Source organism: Amblyomma americanum, chromosome 5 (assembly GCF_052857255.1).
Source record: "Amblyomma americanum isolate KBUSLIRL-KWMA chromosome 5, ASM5285725v1, whole genome shotgun sequence".
Classification (NCBI taxonomy): Eukaryota; Metazoa; Arthropoda; class Arachnida; order Ixodida; family Ixodidae; genus Amblyomma; species Amblyomma americanum.
The window spans coordinates 133,613,786-133,632,960 of NC_135501.1; the positions used below are offsets into that span (position 1 = coordinate 133,613,786).

The window sequence follows — 19,175 nt, forward strand, 5'->3', positions numbered from 1 at the left end:
CGTAAAAATTTTATCAGGAAAAGGCTAGACATGCCGTTACAAAAAACTTTAAACCTATGCACACCAGTGCCTCGAAGCAGAAACGAGAAGCGTTACGGTTGTTGGGTGAAATGAATTTGGAAAGCTTGCGTCAGTCTGTTTTAAAAGTGGAGGGAAATGTTTTGGAAGTATTTTTACAGCAAAAACCCATAAAACCGGTATTCCTTTTCGATGTACTGTTACTGAATGTGCCACTTGGCAATATGCTGTTTCAAACTTTTTGAAGAGTAGCTTATGTTCCCTTTCAATTGAAGACCCATTTCTTGTGTCTAATTCTTTGGCTGTTGTCGAATATTTGAAGCACAATAACACAGGCTTGGGCGGTATGTTTAGCATTGATGTACAGGACCTATTTTACTCATTACCTCATGACAAGCTCCTCCAGTGTGTTAATAGATGTATATTAGAAGATAATGATGAACAAGCATTCATTGCGAAGTGTGGGGTATCTGTTGGGTCTTTTTTGGACCTTCTGTTTATTTACTTAGAATCCACCTTTATTGCTTGGGAACGAAAACTGTTCATCCAAAGAACTGGGGTGTGCATTGGCTCAAAGGTGGCTCCTGTGCTAAGTAGTGTCTTTTTATCCTACGTTGACAGAGCTATAAAGGTTAGTTTAGGTGACACTGTAAACGCGTCTTCCGGTATGTCGATGATTATTTGGTTGTTGTTGAAAGCGTTGACTTTAAGAGACAAGTAGAAGAAATCTTAAAAACTTTTGTCGGCAGTAGTTATGGTTTAAAATTTACCTTTGAAACCCCGGACAACAATAAACTACAGTTCTTGGATATCAGACTGGAACTAAAACTGAATCACGTTTGTTGGTCCTTTCTGCAGCGTTCGGAGAAGCCTTTGCTCAGTTTCCACTCAGGGCATTTCAAGCTGGTAAATTGCGGCATAGCAGTGTCGTGCTTAGGATCAGCAATTGCAAAGTCGTGTGTTCACGCTATGGATAACAGTTTCAAGCAACAGGTCCAGAGGCTGAAGTTAGCAGGTTTCTCTTATGACGTGATCACACTAGCCTGCAATAAACTCCTGAAAAAGCTTAAGTCATTCAGTAAACCCGATTCACCAGAGCCCCCCAGTAACGAGTAAAGAAAGTGTGCAGTAATTTCGTATATTCACAGATTATACCTCCGATTAAAGCTCATAGGCACTAGATATGGGGTAAGGGTACTGTTGTCAGCTCCCAAAAAACTTGAAAAAATTTGCGCTATGGTCGATAGGAGAGCCAGATTAGAAAAAGAAAAGTCAAAAGAAAGTAAAAAAAACAGTGCAATATAAAACATGAGTTGCTGTTTGCACCTTGTGCGAGAGAGTGGTATATGAAGTACCCTTCACATGCGGAAAGAGTTATATAGGCCAAAGTGGTAAATGTATAAACACACGGCTACGACAACATAATTCGTCTTTAAAGGTGGCTCCTTCCTCTAATTTGGCCCTTCATTACAGAGACTGCGAACTTAACCATTCTAACCCGTTGGAAAAAAATGCATGTGTACCTCTGTTCAACAGTAAAAAAATTCTGTACAGGCATTCTAATCAGCTAACAAGAGAATTATCTGAGGCATTTCATATTCACAAAAACTCCGACATGTGCGTCAGCACACCATCTGTTGTCATCCACGATTGCGAAATTCGGTATCTTAATTCAACACAGTGATTCGTTTTGTCATTCTGAGGGTAGGCGCATGCGCTGCTGGCTGCCTTGTGTGAGCTACTTAACCTTATGTGTTTTTTCCAATAAACTTGAGTTGTTAGTAGCGCTTGTCCTTCGTTTTCTTTCTCTTGGTGTCCCCCGTAGCAACGCTTTCGAAAGTTTTAAAATGATGTACCAACTCTCTCAACTGTCCGTGTTACTCCAATGAATGTCTATGGCACAAGGGCAGCTTTGGCCAAAGAGCACCATGGCACAAGATAGTTTTAGTTACACAAGGTGGGGTCAAAGAGTCATTTCGTAAACCCTAAACAAGCCGAGCGCCAGGCAGGGGAAAGCTTGTACCCTTGTATCACCGGTGGGTACCCGCCCGCACTGCGGATCGAACCCCGCATCTCCCGCATACGAGGCGGATGATCAATCGACTACGCCACCGCCGCAGTATGACGGTGAAATAACTAGAAGAATAAGAATGGGTGGAGCTCCTATGAGAGGTTATCTCTGATCACGAATTGCAATTTACCAGCATTAATCAAGAGAAGAGTATACAACAGTTGCATCTTACCGGTACTCACCTATAGGGCAGAAAAGTGGAGGCTAACTTAAAGGGTTCGGTTTAGGTTAAGTACAGCGTAGCGAGGTATGAAAAGAAAAATTATAGGTGTAACGTTAACAGAGAGGAAGCGGGCAGACCGGGTGAGGGAACAAGCGCGAGTTAATAACATTTTAGTCGAAATAAAGATGAAGAAATTGGCTTGGACAGGGCATGTAATGCGAAGACAAAGAAATCGATTGTCGTTAAAAGTAACGGAGTGGATTCCAAGAGAAGGCAAGCGTAGCACGGGGCGGCAGGAAGTTAGGTGGGCGGATGAGATTAAGAATTTTGTGAGGATACGGTGGGGGCAGCTGGCAAAGGACAGGATAAATTGGAAAGAAATAGGAGAGGTCTTTTCCCTGCAGTGGGCGTAGTCACGCTAATGATGATGATGGGATTATGATGATGATCACAATCCCTAATTGTCCCTGATGGGTAAAAAGAGAGAGACTATAATGCAATGGAGCGAAAGACAGGGTGTTTTGGCGATTACAGTGTGTGACTCTAAATCTTTCAGAAAAAGGGGGGAAAGAGGAAAGGGGGCATATGAATACTTTCTACTGGCAATCATATTTCTATATAAGGTATTATATGAAATGGCATGTATGGTATAGCATGCTATATATGGCAGTCAAATGGCATGGTATATATGGTAGGATATATCTGATGTGGTATGGCATATGGTATTCATATGCTGTGTCTATCTAACTATGAAATGAAAGAAGGACATAGTAATCTACCTGTGCACTTGATGTCGTCGCGGATGTCCAATGCACCGAAGTGCACCGACGCAAGGAGGAGCTTAGAGCGCCAAGGCTTCACCAGAGCGGAGTCGGGGTCACTGTTGGCAACCCCGTGGCTGCACTGGGTCACCTGCATCGTGAAGATGGTGGCCATCTCACCCAGGTTGGTAACGTCGACCCGCACCACCGAGCTGGAATCGCTGCTCTGAGCGGACACGACGTTGATTCGGCCCTTCTTCCTGACGCGAAGAGAGAAACCAACATGTCAGAAGAGTCGTGTACCAGTTCTTCATGCATGAAGAAATACTCAACGGCTATAGCTTATAGAAGAGAGCCCAAAGCTCTGCATGCCATTCGACATGAATGGAAGATAATTTCTGGCGGCTTATCATTGCTAAGCACGAAATATTGTTAGAAAGCGAGGCTTTTTGCAGGTACCCACTACCGCCACGTACTATCTGGGATAAAAGTGGTACATTCCACGCAGCGGGAGCCGGACGACCGGAAAACTGCATCGTAACGCCATCTAAAGCAAGAAACATTGAAATGAGTCAAGCGACATGCCTACAGATAATAATGGCCTCCCATTAGCTGTGTCGATCCCAGATGCTGCCTGTAGATGACGTTACGATGCAGTTTTCAGTTTCTCCGAATCCCGCTGCGTGGAGTATACCACTTTTGTCCCCGATAGTACTTATAAGCACTATGGAGGTGTGCACTAGCCGAGGGAGCCAGTTATACGCGTTTACTTTCCTCAAAATCAATGGACTGTAAACCTTAAGTTGTTTTTTTGAGAAAAGCAAAGGCGCATAACTGACTGAATTTGTAGGCGCACGTCACCGACTAGTCGCAGCGCGATTGAGGTGCCCCTTGACCCAGTGCACGCATTCAGAGGCTTCACACAGACACCGCTGAAACTCGGGGAGTGCGACTGCAAGTGCTTTCGCACTGGAAACAGTGCGCCGAATTGTCGGTTGAAGTTACGCACAACACGTATAGGGGTGAAGCAGACGCTAAAAAAATTGTTCTGGAAACTGGTATAACTTGCTACGTTCAGAAGGGAAAACATGCGATCAGTAATTGCTAGTAATCACTAAAAGCCGGCTGTTTTTTGTAGACTCAGGGTAGACAATACCACAAATTTTTCAACTCATAAATCAGCCCTCCTTGCTCGTCTTTGATGAACGAGTACCGCCAGCACTGCGACGCATTCATCTCAAGTTAGGCGGGGCTCAAGAAATGACGAAACGACTCTCTCGCCCTCTCATTCACCAGCGCCGTATAGGTATTGTTTAGGCCTTGGACGGCCCAGAGCGCCTTTGGAACCACAAGTACATGCGACAAAGGAATCATAAATGTAAAACACAGCTGCAGCAGACACGAAGCAGCTTCGCGGCAAATAATGGCAATCTTGAAATGTCGTGGCACCAAGTCGTAAGAAGCTATCGCGCTGTATATAACGAGCAAAGCCTCTTTAACGCCGTCGTGGTATACATATTCTGAAATCAACTGCATCCTATCAATCACATCGCCCATTTTATTTTCTTGACATCACGCTAGAGAAACATTAAGCGATTATTGCATGAGCTTCATTTTTGCTGATAAGCAATTATTCAGCCCATAAAGCACTATTTAAGACCTTATTGAGCGGCGATATCAAAGTCTACCACGTGGTAGACTGATATCGCCGCTCAATCGGGACATTAAGGTCTTAAATTGTGCCTTAGGCCTGAGTTCGCATTTCATGGCGTTGAAACTTGGCCAAATGCTTCGATTTTGATGGTAATTCAACGACCATTTTTGTGCGTTGCTGGCGATCATAAGAAAGCCAGTAGCGATAGGTAAAAATACTGCAAGTAAAGCAGCACTCCTGGAAGCCTGTGCACCTGGCACGAGTGTTTTCTTGCGTAGTTGAAGTAGACTCTTAGATGAACAGCCGGGGAGCGTCTCCAGTGCCTTCCCGTTTGCCTCTTCATTGGCCCTTATTGCAACTACGGTTTATTAGGTAAATAAAGTTGCTGTAAATCTGCCTCTCAGTTGTCCATCGAGGAGTGCGACAGTTACAGCGCCATTTACCTTCCTCAGGAAGCCACTAGTTCCCTTTTTATATTTAAAGTTTGCTATGGACAGCTCTATCGCAGTAGTGTTGTGTAAATTGAGTAGTAGTGTAGTAGTAGTTTCGCAGCAGTGTAATGGAATATGCCGCAGTAAAAATTAGGTTGTATTCCAAAAGAGGCTTACTGTACGCAGCAGGTGGTTATTGACCTAGCGGTCACATGACCATGATTCGCGCTTACTGATCCTCAGCGTGAGCACTTTCAGGGCGGAGAGAGCCGTCGAGCCATCTTCGCCTCCTCACCCCCTAGCACTGCAGCAAGTGCGAATTACTAGTTTGTCAATGCGAGCAGCGAAAAGTCATATAAGCAAAAATATTTTTACTACAAAGGCACTGTTACCGGAATTCCCGTGAAGATCTCTATCTGCACTTGTTTTTAAATTTGTTCCAGTTTAAACAACTTGCTTCGAATCAATTCTTTGCGCCTCTTGTTGAGTAAAAAGAAAAAAATGGAAAGCAAGCCGGTTAACTATTTCGGAGAAATCATAGTTCCTGAAAAAGTTTTAGCCGAAACAAACACAGACCACGACAAAGACTGCACACACGCACAGACAAGCGCTACTCACACGAAGCGCTCCTCGGTTGTCAGTAGCGCTCGTTTGTGTGTGTCGTTTTAAAGCGAAAGCTTTACTCGCCGCGAACTTGCGATTTCGCATTGGCGGTGCTCTAAGGAGGCACATGACGTCACAACGTGCGCCTCGACGGTGATATTTATCTCTCTCTCTCTTTCTCGCTCCCTAGTCTCTACTGCGTATGCGCCACTAGTAGCACCGAGCCACGGGTGTTCCGCCGCTGCGCAGCGCCGCGCCTTTCATCAAAATCCAACTTACAATTTTAAGTTTTCTCTTTCTTCATTCCATCCCTCCTTTATCCCTTTTTTTACGGCGCTGTTCGGGTGCCCACCAAGATATGTGAGATGGTTCCTGTGCCATTTCCTTTCTTTAAAAACCAAACAAAACAAGTGAGCCGACGGCGTTCATAGAGTTCATTGGCACTGACAACTTTGCAAAGGCCGTTCATTTTCCCGAAAGGAAAGGCGCACAACCGGCTCCGTGGGTCAGTGGAAACCTCAACCTCGCTTTCAAGTACGTGGCATTGGTGTCGAACTGCAAAAGCCTGCTTTGATTGCGTTCCGCAAACTGGATAGGCAGCGCGCCCTCCCTGCCACCCTGGGAGGTGGCATGCAGTTAATGGTTGATCGCGAGAGATTGATCACCAAATGAACGCTGCGGCCTAGCTATTGCTGCAGTGCCGCATGTCAGCCACACCGCTGTCAGCGCTAATGCATTCAGGCCACATTTCTCTCTCACCCCTGCCACGTGTAATATCGAAGCACGAGTGAGGCATCCGCATATCCAGGGAGCCAGTTATGCCCCCTTCCTTTGTACAAAGCCACCACAGTCTAGAACATTGTCAACGGCAACACCAATGAACAAAGTGAACGCCGGCATCTTTCGCTTTGTATATCCTGGATTAGCTGAGCTAATCCACATTAATATTTTTATCCTCGTCTGTGTCTGTCTACGCTGAAACTTTTTACAACATCGGTACGAACCAACTCGCCCAAAAAAATATTTATTACCTAATCATAGTTCTTTGTAGTAAGTTGTGCGCCATTAATAATAAATCGTGTTTAAAAATAGCCGTTTTGTTGATGCTTCCTCTAACCACCTGAGAGCAATTTGTGGATGAAAACCTTGTGATTATTTTACTGATTTGAATAGCTGCTACAAACGAAGGCACAATACCCTTGTCTAAGCAGTGCAATGTCGTCGGCGTTTATCTCGAGCAGAATCAGGCTCAGGTGCGGATGATCATAGACAAAACTCAGGAACCGCTCGCCGCTTGTTTCGTTGAACAGGATGGGCGACTCAGGAAGGTTGTCCTTGTAGTAGCTCAGTAGCATTGGAGACGGCGGTTCTCCAGATGCAACCTTTTCCTGCACGAAATATCATTACAAGAAGCCGTGAGGTTGTCGGCACCGTGGCGTTTGTGCATTAAAGGAAGTTATAAATATAGACGCACGCAGCGTGTTAAGGCTCAGAGAACAGCTTTCACGGCAGACCAACCTCAAGAATGTTGTGCATATAGAAAACGCTGATACTACAAAGACATCCTTAAGCGTAGAGAGCTTGTAACAGTTTATGAGCATTCAAACGCTTTCTTGCCAATACTGCGAGATGTTTTTTTTTTTCATTGGGATGCACAACATTCTTTTATCATATAATCGCTTTCCCGGTTTGCTTTGTTTTATTACACTGACACGTCCGCGAGAATTTCCTGTTTTCTCTAGTTGATCACGGTTACGAAAGTATTGTCGGTCTAGTATTACTGACGTTGCTTGCGACAGGAAGTGACGCGCATTTTTCTGTATAAATTGACAGAACAAAACATCTTATTGATGTGATTTGGCACCCAGGAAACACAGCGCGTTGCCTTGGACATATCGGAAATATGTGCACAATCACATGCCACTCATATGCCAGGATTAAGGGGGTGGATTGCAACCGCAAGCACAGGGGAACAAATTTCGTTTTTAGCGCACGTCTCCAGAAAAAAAAATATGTTACACTTTATTATCAACCCCACTTATAACGAATCATTTAATATATTTGTCACATACGGATTCATTGGACGCGACAATGGCAGTCACTCAGGAATGTAATATAGGGTCAGATAAATTCGTCCACGATGAATGTCACTTCGAACGGCGCTCAACATGGAAGGATACACTGAAACATACCTCAAGAAATGAGGGTGTAAAAAAGCAGGAAACTTCAAGAATTATGTCTTATGGGCTGCACAAGGACAGGTGAGCAGTTTACTTCCTTCTTCTATAAAAAAAAAGCGTGTACAGACGAGCGTCCAGTAAATTTAGGATGGTTCGTTGAAGTTCTTCGCACTGCCTCAGATCACTCGAAAGATAGTGATTTGGTTGTAAAGAAGTCGGAAGCGATGATACACATGGTGAATAAATATACTTGGAAAGTTTACAATGACAAAGTCCAAGTTATACAAGGGAAGTAACACAGACAAATGCAAACTCACTTAAACTAAATGATTTCACAGAAACAATATACTACTTACGACAAAATACTAGAAGACCTTGCGTATCGACTGAAGATTTCTGTCAAAACCTCGGCAGTTTAAAGTGCAGTTTTTGTCAAAAGTGTACAGGCCAAGGGTTTTGCTTCTTAGCACTGCAGCGTGGCGCCTCTTGCTTACTCAGGGACCCTAATCTCACAAAGGCGGCAGGAAATGAAGTCCTCAACCATCCCAAGCTCAGGACTGTGAAATGTGTTGAAGAGCCCCGCTACAAGTCTTGGCAGCAAACCCCTTGGGCTGTATATTTTTGACAAAGACTGTACATGCTTGCACTGAGGCTATACTATAAGATTCCAGTAGTCTTGTAGGGGCTGCTGTATCCGGTTTGTTTTTGCGCTTTTGACCATGATTTCGCGAATCAAGAAGCAGAGCGGTCATTCTGTGAGACCCACCTCGCGCTGCGACAAACAAATAAAATTTCAATACAAATTAGCCACTGCCCCTGAAAGTTGGGCCCGCCCCCGGCGTAGTGGCTCAGTGGTTAGGGCGCTCCGCTACTGAGCCGGAGTACCCGGGTTCGAACCGGACCGCGGCGTCCGCGTTTTGAAGAAGTCGAAACGCAAAAAGAATGTCACTGAACGTTAGAGTTCCCCAGGTGGTCGAAATTATTCCGAAGCCCTCCACTACGGCACCTCTTTGTTCCTTTTTTTTCACCCCCACCTTCCTTTCTTCCCTTCTGTAGCGATTCGGGTGTCCACCGAGATATGTGAGACAATTACTGCGCCACTTCTCAAAAATCAATTTTCATTTCAATTTAATATCCCTTGAGCCCAGGCTTTAGCTAAAAAGAATACAATACATTAAAAAAGCATTGAGAACGCCCTTTACGCGTTATGTTCTCTGCCTTTCCATTATATCTGCACGTGCGTCCTTGTATCTGGTGTGCGCGCCCGCAGCTGTGTTCCTCTTCTTGGTGCATGACGTGCCCTTTTTGCTAACTGCTGCAAGCTGACAGGGGCTGCTGCGCTGGAATTACTGCCCACAAACGTATAGGAGGAATTTTGTCTTCCTCTTCGGAAGGCGCTAAAGAGTTGCGTCAAGCTGTTCCGTTATGTTGATGGCGCAGGGTCTACGCTACTGCGATTCAGCTTTCCTTTGGTAGGGTGGCGAACCTATGGTCCAATCAGGAGACGCCATTTTGAATCATGTGCATCGCGCCTACCGCCACAATAGAGAAAAGGTGCTATAAATTTAATTTGAATTAAGACATCAATATTTGGAAGGATCATAGGACGCTCTCATGTACAAAGACACGAAAACATTATTTTTAGCAAAAACACTCTAATGCGGTTTGAATGAGCCTGTGCTTAAAAATGGCAGAGATGTCATCACCCTGCAAAAGAAGCTGCATCGAGCCACCTCAGCAGGGTCTAACTAAGTGGGGACGCCTGCCGACGAGGGACCTTTTTTACGGGCTAAGCTTCTTCCTAGGTCCCGGCAGAGGACCCGCTGTCAGGGTGCTAGGAGGGCTTCTCCCGTCTTACCGAGGACATTAAGTCGATAAGAACCTCGATATGCGCAACTTTTTTGCATATGCTTGAGGGGGTCATGGGTTCAGGGAATTTCAGGAAATCTCAGCTCAGTACGGAGGGGTACAGCGAGCTCAACTGAATGTAATCAGTAAAAAAAGCAAACGAGGCCGTATATAGGCGCCACCTCACACATCCGTTCTTAATAGAGTTCAGTGCACCGCGTTCTAACGACCACAAGCTATTTACTGCGAGCAGCCCCACTGTCTTCGCGTTGTTTAAGAGCTAATGGCTCCCAGTTCTGCAGCCCAAAAGCTATTATTTCTATCAAGTGCAGAATAAAATGCGCAGAATTAAAACAAAACACACAATAGCGACTCTCAGGTATATCACATAATGTGAAATAGTACCCTTCTCATTTCGCAAACAACAAAACTTTGCTACGCAGTAAATTCTCTGCCTGGCTTAACTTAGGAACACTAGTGTTCCCGGCGCCCTCCTTTTCAAGCCTTTTAGTGTCTTGTCAGTAAAGACCCGTAATACACCAAAATTACTACTATTCACACGCTAGAGCTTGCGCTTCTTTAGCATGACACGCTTCGAGAAAGACGAAATGAAAAAAGCAGCACTCACAAGACCTAATTAGCTTTATTATTCCGGAAATTTGGCAGTCATTTATAATTAACAAGAAACCTATTTTGAAATGTATGCGACTCCAACGCTGCCACGAAAACGCCCATACTGTATAGAATAAGGCTTTCAGTTGCCACAAATCCTAAAGCCCATCAAATTCACCCAAATCAAACGGGGAACAGCATGCGTCCCTCACCTCTTCGTCGAGGTAGAGGTCGTATGGCTCTCCTTCTAAACACCTGTAATAGCAAAAATTACAATAAAATAGCCTGTTTGCAATTTATTATAACAGGATGCAGGAATGTTTAATGAATCCTATATGTAACCAGTAGCGAAGGTTTCCATTCCGATCGGAACACCATAGCTCCCAGCCACGTAAGCATAGGAAGAAGGTTGGATCCGGCACTGACGTTTACGAAATTTGCTCTATCAAAGGCGAGGTCAAAAGGTTAGCTTGCGCAGAACGAGCGTTTTAATGTCATATATATCGTTGCTCAGCATAAATACCTTTATTGAAGGCACCACATTTTATTTATTTAAATAATAATAATAATAATATTAATAATAACAATAATAATTAGTTTTTAGGGAAAGGAAATGGCGCAGTATCTGTCTCACATCTCGGCGGACACCCGAATCGCGCCGTAAGGGAAGGTATAAAGGAGGAAGTGAAAGAAGGAAGGAAGAAAGAGGTGCCGTAGTGGAGGGCTCCGGAATAATTTCGACCACCAGGGGATCTTTAACGTGCACTGACATCGCACAGCACACGGGCGCCTTAGCGTTTTTCCTCCATAAAAACGCAGCCGCCGCGGTCGGGTTCGAACCCGGGAACCCCGGATCAGTAGTCGAGCGCCGTAACCACTGAGCCACCGCGGCGGGTTATTTAAATGCCGGTGGTTTTCCTTTTTGGCTGAATGCTGTATCTCTTCCTGTGGTGTTTTAATCACACGAAGCTAAAATCTAGCTCAAGCGCACGCGCGATTCATTTGTTGCTGCCCATCATTTCAGCAACCTTTACTACAAGGACCGCTTATGAGTTGTTCCAATACATTTTATCGTCATACCTGCACAATGACTAAAAATGGGTCCCCAAAGACAACAGACCAGCAGGGTCTCAGATGACTCCAGCTACCCAAAGATTTTATTCCTTTGCAAACTACCTTCTTTGTCGCACATTTACAGGCGTTGCGAGGCTTTTACGTGCTATAATTTAGAGAAATACAATTTAGAAAGTGCGGAGTAATGTAGATTGTCTTAGGATCGTTGAAAACACTGAGCATGTCTAGCCGTCAAAAGTTCTTCGGCCACAGCGCGTGGCAGCGCTTGCACCAGCCGGGCGCTGCAGAGTATTTCACTAGTGCTTGGGCGTTTTCTTTCCAAACCATTCCTAACAGGTTACTCCTGCATAAAGCAACCCACTACAGAACTCTCGGTGACAGGGTAGCCTGTAAGCAGTTTACGGGCTACCCTGTCACCGAGAGTTCTGTAGTGGGTTGCTTTATGCAAGAGTAACCCACTACATAACTCTCGGTGACAGGGTAGCCTGTAAGCAGTTTACGATGCTTATGCATCGATACGCCACGTCCGAAAGCGCACCTTTCTTGTCGCAAGCGCAATACTTGGAATTAACAAAATCGCATTGGGGCATTGCTCTCAGCTCACTGCCTATACCTCTTGTTTGTCGAATGGCAGTGCTCGGACGTGTTGGCCACAGACTTGTTGATGCACTCCATGACGTCTGCGGGTTTTGTCAGGTTGCTGGGAACGAGCATAATATTGTCGGATCCTTTCTGCGAAGAGCCCAAAGGATAGAGCACTACGTTTGCAACATAGCTGCTAGAAAAACAATAATCCCAACATCGGCGGACACAAGCAAGGAAAAGGGAAAAAGCTTTTACCAGCGTTTGCTTTGGGGCTAGTGGGGTCATGATCATAGACGGAGTAATAGAAACGGAAGGGGCAGCGCTCGTCTCGTCTATCTTTATTGTTTGTTTGAGCTAATAAGTAATCGGTCTCAAATAAGTTTTTAAGGGGCAAAATGCTTTATACTTCAATAACGTTGCAGCTAGGCCGTGTTGGTATGACATGGCATGAAAGTTTCAGCGCACAACCTGACGAGGACGATGAAGAAAGACAGGATCACACGAGCGCTAACGAGCAAGTTTATTATGAACCGCAGAGCGAAACATAGAGGCAAGTCGTGGCCTCACATCAAACATTGGAAGCCAGCAAAATAAGCAGTCATAACTAGGGGTGTGCGAATTTTCGAAATTTTCGAATATCAACCGAATATTATATTTTTAGTATTCGTATTCGATTCGAAAACCAAGTATTCGAGTTGTTTCGAATAATCGATCCGACGCGAATATTCGTATTTAGCCGAATATTTTACTGCGAGCACCGTCGTTCGTTTCTGTCTGCAAGTCCTATCGACATCGACATAGCAATATGGCGGCGCTCAGAGTCATGCGTAACGTCGGGCCATGCCGTAGCTGATTGTGCTGGTGAGCTTCTTTGTGGCTATACCTGCGACGGCGCATCAGACTCTGATTCGTGCCACGGCGAACCAAGGTTGTGGAAACCGAAAAGGAAAGAGCGCCGTATGGAAATACTTTGTGAAGACATCGCCATCGACGGCGGAGTGCACCATGTGCAGCAAAGTGCTTCGAACGCCTTCAGGTACGACAATGCCGCTTGTCAACCATTTGAAGCTGCATGCGGACCAGATGAGAGTCTCGAAAGATGGCTGCAGGTGCGCCGGAGAACGATCAGCCGACCATGACCTACTTTGTGCGCCCGACGGAGCCGCTTTCTGAAAAGATGACGCAAGCACTAAACAGCAAGGTCGCTGCCATGGTGGCGCTTGATTTGCAGCCCTACAGCGTCGTTGAAGGCCGCGGGTTTAAAGAGCTGTTGGCAACTGCTGTTCCAAACTATCGCCTACCGTCGCGCTCTACACTTTCGCGGGTGCTTGTTCCGCGCATGTATGACGATACGCGGAAGGTGAAAATGGAGCTCAGCAACGCTTTTGAAGGCGGAACTGCAGCTGTCGCCTTTACCAGCGACATGTGGAGATCGCGAGCGAACGAAAGCTACGTAAGCGTCTCTTGCTATCTCCTAGCTCCTAATTTTCAAATCCAGCGGTTCACGCTTAACACGCGTCATATGGCTGACAGTCACCGTGCTGAAAACATCGCAGCTATGCTGGACGAGATGTGCAGCGAGTGGGGGATGCCCGACAACTGTGAAAAATACATCGTGACAGATAATGGGCGCCACATCCGTGCCGCTGTCAGGAGGCTCCCGTGGACTGAGCGATCGTGTTTCGCCCACACCCTGCAGCTAGCCCTTAACGACGCAAGATCTCGTACGCCGCCCATTGATCGCCTGTGCAAGAAGGCCAAACACATTGTTTGTCACTATAAGCACAGCTTATCGGCACAAAAAAGGCTAGAAGAATACAAAAAAAAACAAGCAAAGATCATCTCCGTCTGGTGCAAGACATAGAAACCAGATGGAACAGCCAGTACCTAATGCTGTCTCGTCTCTTGGAACTAAAGGAGGCAGTCACTGTGGACCTTGCCACTTCAGACAACAGCACTGATGGGCTCAGTTTACAGGAATGGAAAGAGGCTTCTGAATATGTAGAAACGCTCAAGCCATTCTTTGAAGCCACTGTTATCGCCAGTACAGAAACGTGTCCATTACTTTCAGCTCAAATACCACTCATTTTTGGAATGCTGCATTATCTTGCAAACTTCGCTGGTACTACTGGATTTCATACAGCCCTGGCAAGCTCGGTCAGATCAAGGTTCCGCCTGTATGCAGAGGACAAGGAGGCATGCCTGGCCATGTTTTTGGACCCACGCTCCAAATCCACCATATTCAGAGCCGACAAAGAAAAGATATGGCTAAAAGATTTGGTGCTACGAAATCTCTCCCTGTGTGCTCCTGACCCAGAAGCTAAGAAACAGAGGCCAGAACTCTGTGCACAGCAGTCTTCTAATGTCTGGAATGCATTTGACAATTTAGTGAGGAATGCTGTGGAAACTGAAGCAGTGTCTGCTGTAGGATGGGAGTTTGCTGCTTACTCAGAGGAGGCATTGTTGAAACGAGACAGTGACCCATGCGACTGGTGGCGGACCGCGGGTTCTTTCAGATACCCTAGTCTGTCAAAGCTGTGCACGAAGTACCTCGCAATACCCGCCACTTCAGTGCCAAGTGAGAGGGCATTTTCTGTGGCTGGAGAAGTCGTTTCAGCTAGAAGGGACCATGTGGAGCAGCTGGTTTTCCTTCACGACAACCTTTAATGTTCATCCCAGCAATGCGCTTTTGTGCTTATGGCAAGATATCCTTAATCAGTGCTGTGTACTAGCCATTTTCTGTGATATTTCCACTCTTCTAAGAATAAAGTTCTAGACTTTGATGCTTTTTGTGCAGCCGCACACACCTTTTGTGTTCATTTACTCATTGATAGTTGAACTGTGATGCTCTTGAATGCTGAAATAAATGTTTTGTAGTGGTTAAATGCGTGTGTCCTAGATTATCCGATATTCGATTCGATATTCGGAACTAATTATTCGTATTCGATTTCTATTCGAAAAATTTTATATTCGCACACCCCTAGTCATAACGCAAATATTGCAGTTATAACGCAAATATTAAAGACAACGCTACAGAGGGCTTGGACACACAGATACACCCTAAACGGTCAGACAACTCCACCTCGATGCATTCGCGCGTCATTTGTCAGCTGATTTTGGGGATGATGTTTAATCCTGACAGATTAGTGAACAGTTCGATGTCGTACTAGATTCTTCCCTTGGGCCAAAACAGGGTACTGCTCTAGGAACTGCACCTGATTCACATTTCCTACAGTGCACATCGAGGAAACCCCTCCGCACCTGCCCCTCACATTTTCGCGGAGTTCCCGGAGGCGATCAGTCACACACACCCCACTCTGGCCTACGTACATCCTTCCACAAGAAATCAGTGCGCTGTAAACGACTGATTCCGCACATATGACGAACTTGTCCTGCTTGTCGTTTTGCACCCAAGCTTGTGAGAGGCGCCAAAATTCGTCAATCTGCACGGTTTTTGGAGCTTCTGTTGGGCGGAAACCACTTCCACATCAGCCTTTCGCCCAATCTTTTTTAGTCGATGTGGCAAACCGTGAATGTGCGGAATGTCCGCGATTTTTTTGCTTCCTAGCACAAGCGTGGAAGGCGCGTTCAGCTGTTTCGATGACTTTCGCCTTAGGCTTGGCTTAAGCTTAAGGGGTTTCACGTCTCAAAGCAACTCAGGCTATGAGGGACGCCGTAGTGGAGGGCTCCGGAAATTTCGACCACCCGGGGTTCTTTAACGTGCACTGCCATTGCACAGTACACGGGCCCCTAGAATTCCGCCTGCATCGAAATTTGACCGCCGCGGCCGGGATTCAACCCGCGTCTTTTGGGTCAGCAGCCGAGCACCATAACCCCTGAGCAAACCGCGGCGGCCCCTTTCGTCTGAGGATGCTTTCGGCGACACTAACCAAGACATGAATAAGGTACCCAGAAGTAGTCAGTCGGAAGATTTGTTCACTAAAGCTACCAGCCATTAGTTCTGAGCACGGCTTGTGTATAGCTTTAGAAGGACGTACGTTTACGAAGCTCGCCTTTAAAAGTTTAGAATGAGCAGATTCATACGGCCACGACTTGTTTTCATATTCCGTTCTGCGGGTCATAATAAATTGTGTCGAGTAAGCACTCGTGTGTGCCTGCCTTTCTACACCGTCCGCGCCTGTTTGTGCGCTGGATCTTTCACGTCAAGCTTGTTAGTGTATTCCCCTTGTTTTCACATCATCTCGTGACTCAGTAAAAACGCTATAGTTCAAAACATCAGCGTTATCTGCTGCCAAACTAAAGAAACTGTAAAATGACGTGAGAGAAACCAAGACTTCCATGCGCTAAAATCAGGTGTGAAGCTCGATTAAAACCTCCGATTTCTTGTAGAAGATAAATGAGCACCGGAAGAAATAAAAAGCGCCATAGTCATCAAAAACAGTGAATATTACTTAGTGGCACCAGGTTCAGAAATCTTGCCCTGGCTGCAGGTCTGCAGGAAGTAGCCTAAATGTACGGACTAGCCAAATGCAACATTAACAGAACAGACAGAAGAGGTTGCAAAATGACGAGAAAAGTATTTTGCGTTTCCATGACCGGTCGAGAACTTTTGATTACAATTATTGCGTGGTAAAAACTCTTGTGAAAACTACATCGGCACTAAATAAGTGTGTAAATAATTCAAGCGACACAAAATAGAGCTCACTGAGTAGACAGAAGGAAGGTTCACGGCGGGAATTCCCATCGGCGGGAATGGAACGAGCACTCGCAGCTTCTTGTAGTTCTTTAGTACAAATGCAGCCGGTGCTGCTTTCTCGGACAAGAATGTGGCCGTCACCTGCGAGACAAAAGCGTGAGCATAACGTAGCAATCGAATGGAGGAAAGAGCATAGAGAGGACTAAGCCTGCAAGGCTTCTCTATATGTAAGCTACCACAATTTTACCCTTTTCCTGCATGTCAAGCCTTTTTCTGCGGCACCCATGGCGCTACATTTGGAGGAGTATAAATTCTTAGCTCCACCAAATGTCAAGCATGCCTCGCTCAGCTACCACCAAAAAAAAAAAAAAGAGTTGGTTACAGGAGCGTTAAGATATACATATAAAAGAGGGCCAAAATCACTGAAACCATAAAAAGAAAAGCCGAATGTTTTTTTTTTAAATAGCAGTGCTTGCTATAGTAAGAAATTAAGGGTGGAATCAATGTTAGAAATAACTGCACAGAAATTAGAAGAAAAGACAAGCCTAACGCCGCGGGCCGGGTAAACCCTATTCTTCCGCACGTCGCGTGCTTTCTTCAACCAACTGGGCTATGGTTTCGACACTATAACGTTCTAGTTTGAGATGTATACATGTTACGTCAATGGTTGGGATTCATATAAGAGAAACATTGCTCTGCACACATAATGAGGCACAGATAGTATGTATTGTAAAGCTTTCATGCTGCCACAGTGTTCGACCTGCTCTGAATCGGTGGGAGTGCGTACCGTGTTCTCGCTGTTGACGTCTTCGGGGTGTTCGACGCTGAGAACCAGTTCTTCAGGGTGTTTGGTGAAGCTCCGCCAGCGCTCAGGAAGGGAGGCGTGCTCTGTTTGCATGAACAGTTGCACGTACGTCTCCTGCTTGATGAAAGGAGGGCCCAGAAGCGACATGGTGTACCTTCGTGCAAGCAGGAAGGCGTAAGAAAAGCCACCTTCAGACAATCAGCTGACGCAACAGAACTGTCGAACATCATCTGTAGTGCGCCGATAAGTATGTAGCGGAGTTTTTTTTTTTATATAGGAAACAGAGTAGTTTTCGGTGTGGCAGAATCATAATAGTGGTCGGCTACATATCGGCGGGCCATCAGTTATTCACTTTTATTGTCACAAGATTAGGGCAATCACCCAAGGAGCAGTAGATTTGTGAGTGAAAAGGGTGAAAAATTCGTCCTGGCCTGAGCTTCAAGCTCAGGACCACCGCTCCACAGGAGCAGTCGCTCTATCAACTGAGCTAACCGAGACGGCAAGCTTACGATAGGGCGAGAGCGATTTAATATTTAACGGGAGGTGAGAACAGTACTGTTCAAAATGCCAATGAGTAATTATATCCTTATTCAGTTTTGTCAGGTATTTTGTCTGTCATTGAATTGATTATTATGTTAGGAGTAATTAAAAATTGCAGCATTTGCTTTTCCATCAGTTAAAAGAAATATGACTTACATTCTTTATGACAAGCTCATCGTATAAATCTTCTGATTTCAAGACACAAGGCATTCTCGCTTATATCACAAACAGCAACGTGACTCAAAGCCACTGCTTTCTTCTTGAGAAAGAACCAAACGTTTACGCATACTCATTTGCTTAGTCGCTCGTAGAGCTCATGTTCCCTCAAAACCCCACTGGTCCTAACAGATGCGACCACCGAACCTATAGCAGCACGTACCACAGGGGGCTGTACTTTAAGCAGTGAACGGTGCAGTTCTGGCCAGGTTTGCAGTTGCAGCAGTATCCCTGAAAAATAATGCGCGCTATTGGCACTTGTTCAAGAGCTTCGCGACAGCAAAATTTCTCGAGAGAGTGACCTTGCCTTCGGCTCCTTTTTCCTTCCGCTCTCTGCGCACACGGTCAACTCGCACGAATTTTGAGGAACCACTGTTTCAGTTACTTTTCCGTTGACTATCTGTAAGAAATTAATCATTTATTTTTTGGAGAACGCATGAGCGTAAGTAATTTTAATGTGCGCCCTTAGGTTTAAGATCCCCTAATTTTTTTTTCTCTATAGAAGAAAATTGAACGATTTATATTTTTATTTTCTTCCTGAAACCTTCATAGTATGCAGTGCACTATTGGCAGCAGGCATATAGGCAATTCGTGGACTCCTTTTTTACAGGCGGGAAAGGGAAGTGCTACATACCCTAAATTTGGCGCAATAGTGCTATGCAAGGAAGGGATCGAGCAATCGAAAAAAAAAACCAGATTGCTAATTTATTCAACAATATTTTCAAAGACTCCTCACTTGCAGTATACTGCGGGTTGGAACGGCCAAATTCATTTTTTTTTCAAATTTGGATTGTATGAATAGGTGATTCAAGAACGCGCCATTGTAAAATCAAAATAATTGAAACGCAAAAAATTAAACTGAAGAAAAAGTGAAAGAAAACGACATAGAAACAATTGAAAAAAAGAAACACTGCCGAAACACTGCTGAGAAGACAGTTTTTGCGTACTGAACTGACC

The 19,175-nt window shown here is 45.2% G+C and overlaps 1 protein-coding gene across 1 annotated transcript in view; it reads right to left on the reverse strand.

Moving 5' to 3' along the window:
* The window catches only part of LOC144135036 (hapless 2-like), a 33,498-nt gene that overhangs the window by 10,949 nt on the left and 3,374 nt on the right, over positions 1-19,175 (reverse strand). Inside the window, 7 exon segments of the mRNA XM_077667806.1 lie at positions 3,032-3,273; positions 6,899-7,089; positions 10,554-10,596; positions 12,029-12,147; positions 16,667-16,798; positions 17,445-17,616; positions 18,382-18,449. Of these exon segments, the coding sequence (XP_077523932.1) occupies positions 3,032-3,273; positions 6,899-7,089; positions 10,554-10,596; positions 12,029-12,147; positions 16,667-16,798; positions 17,445-17,616; positions 18,382-18,449 (967 nt within the window).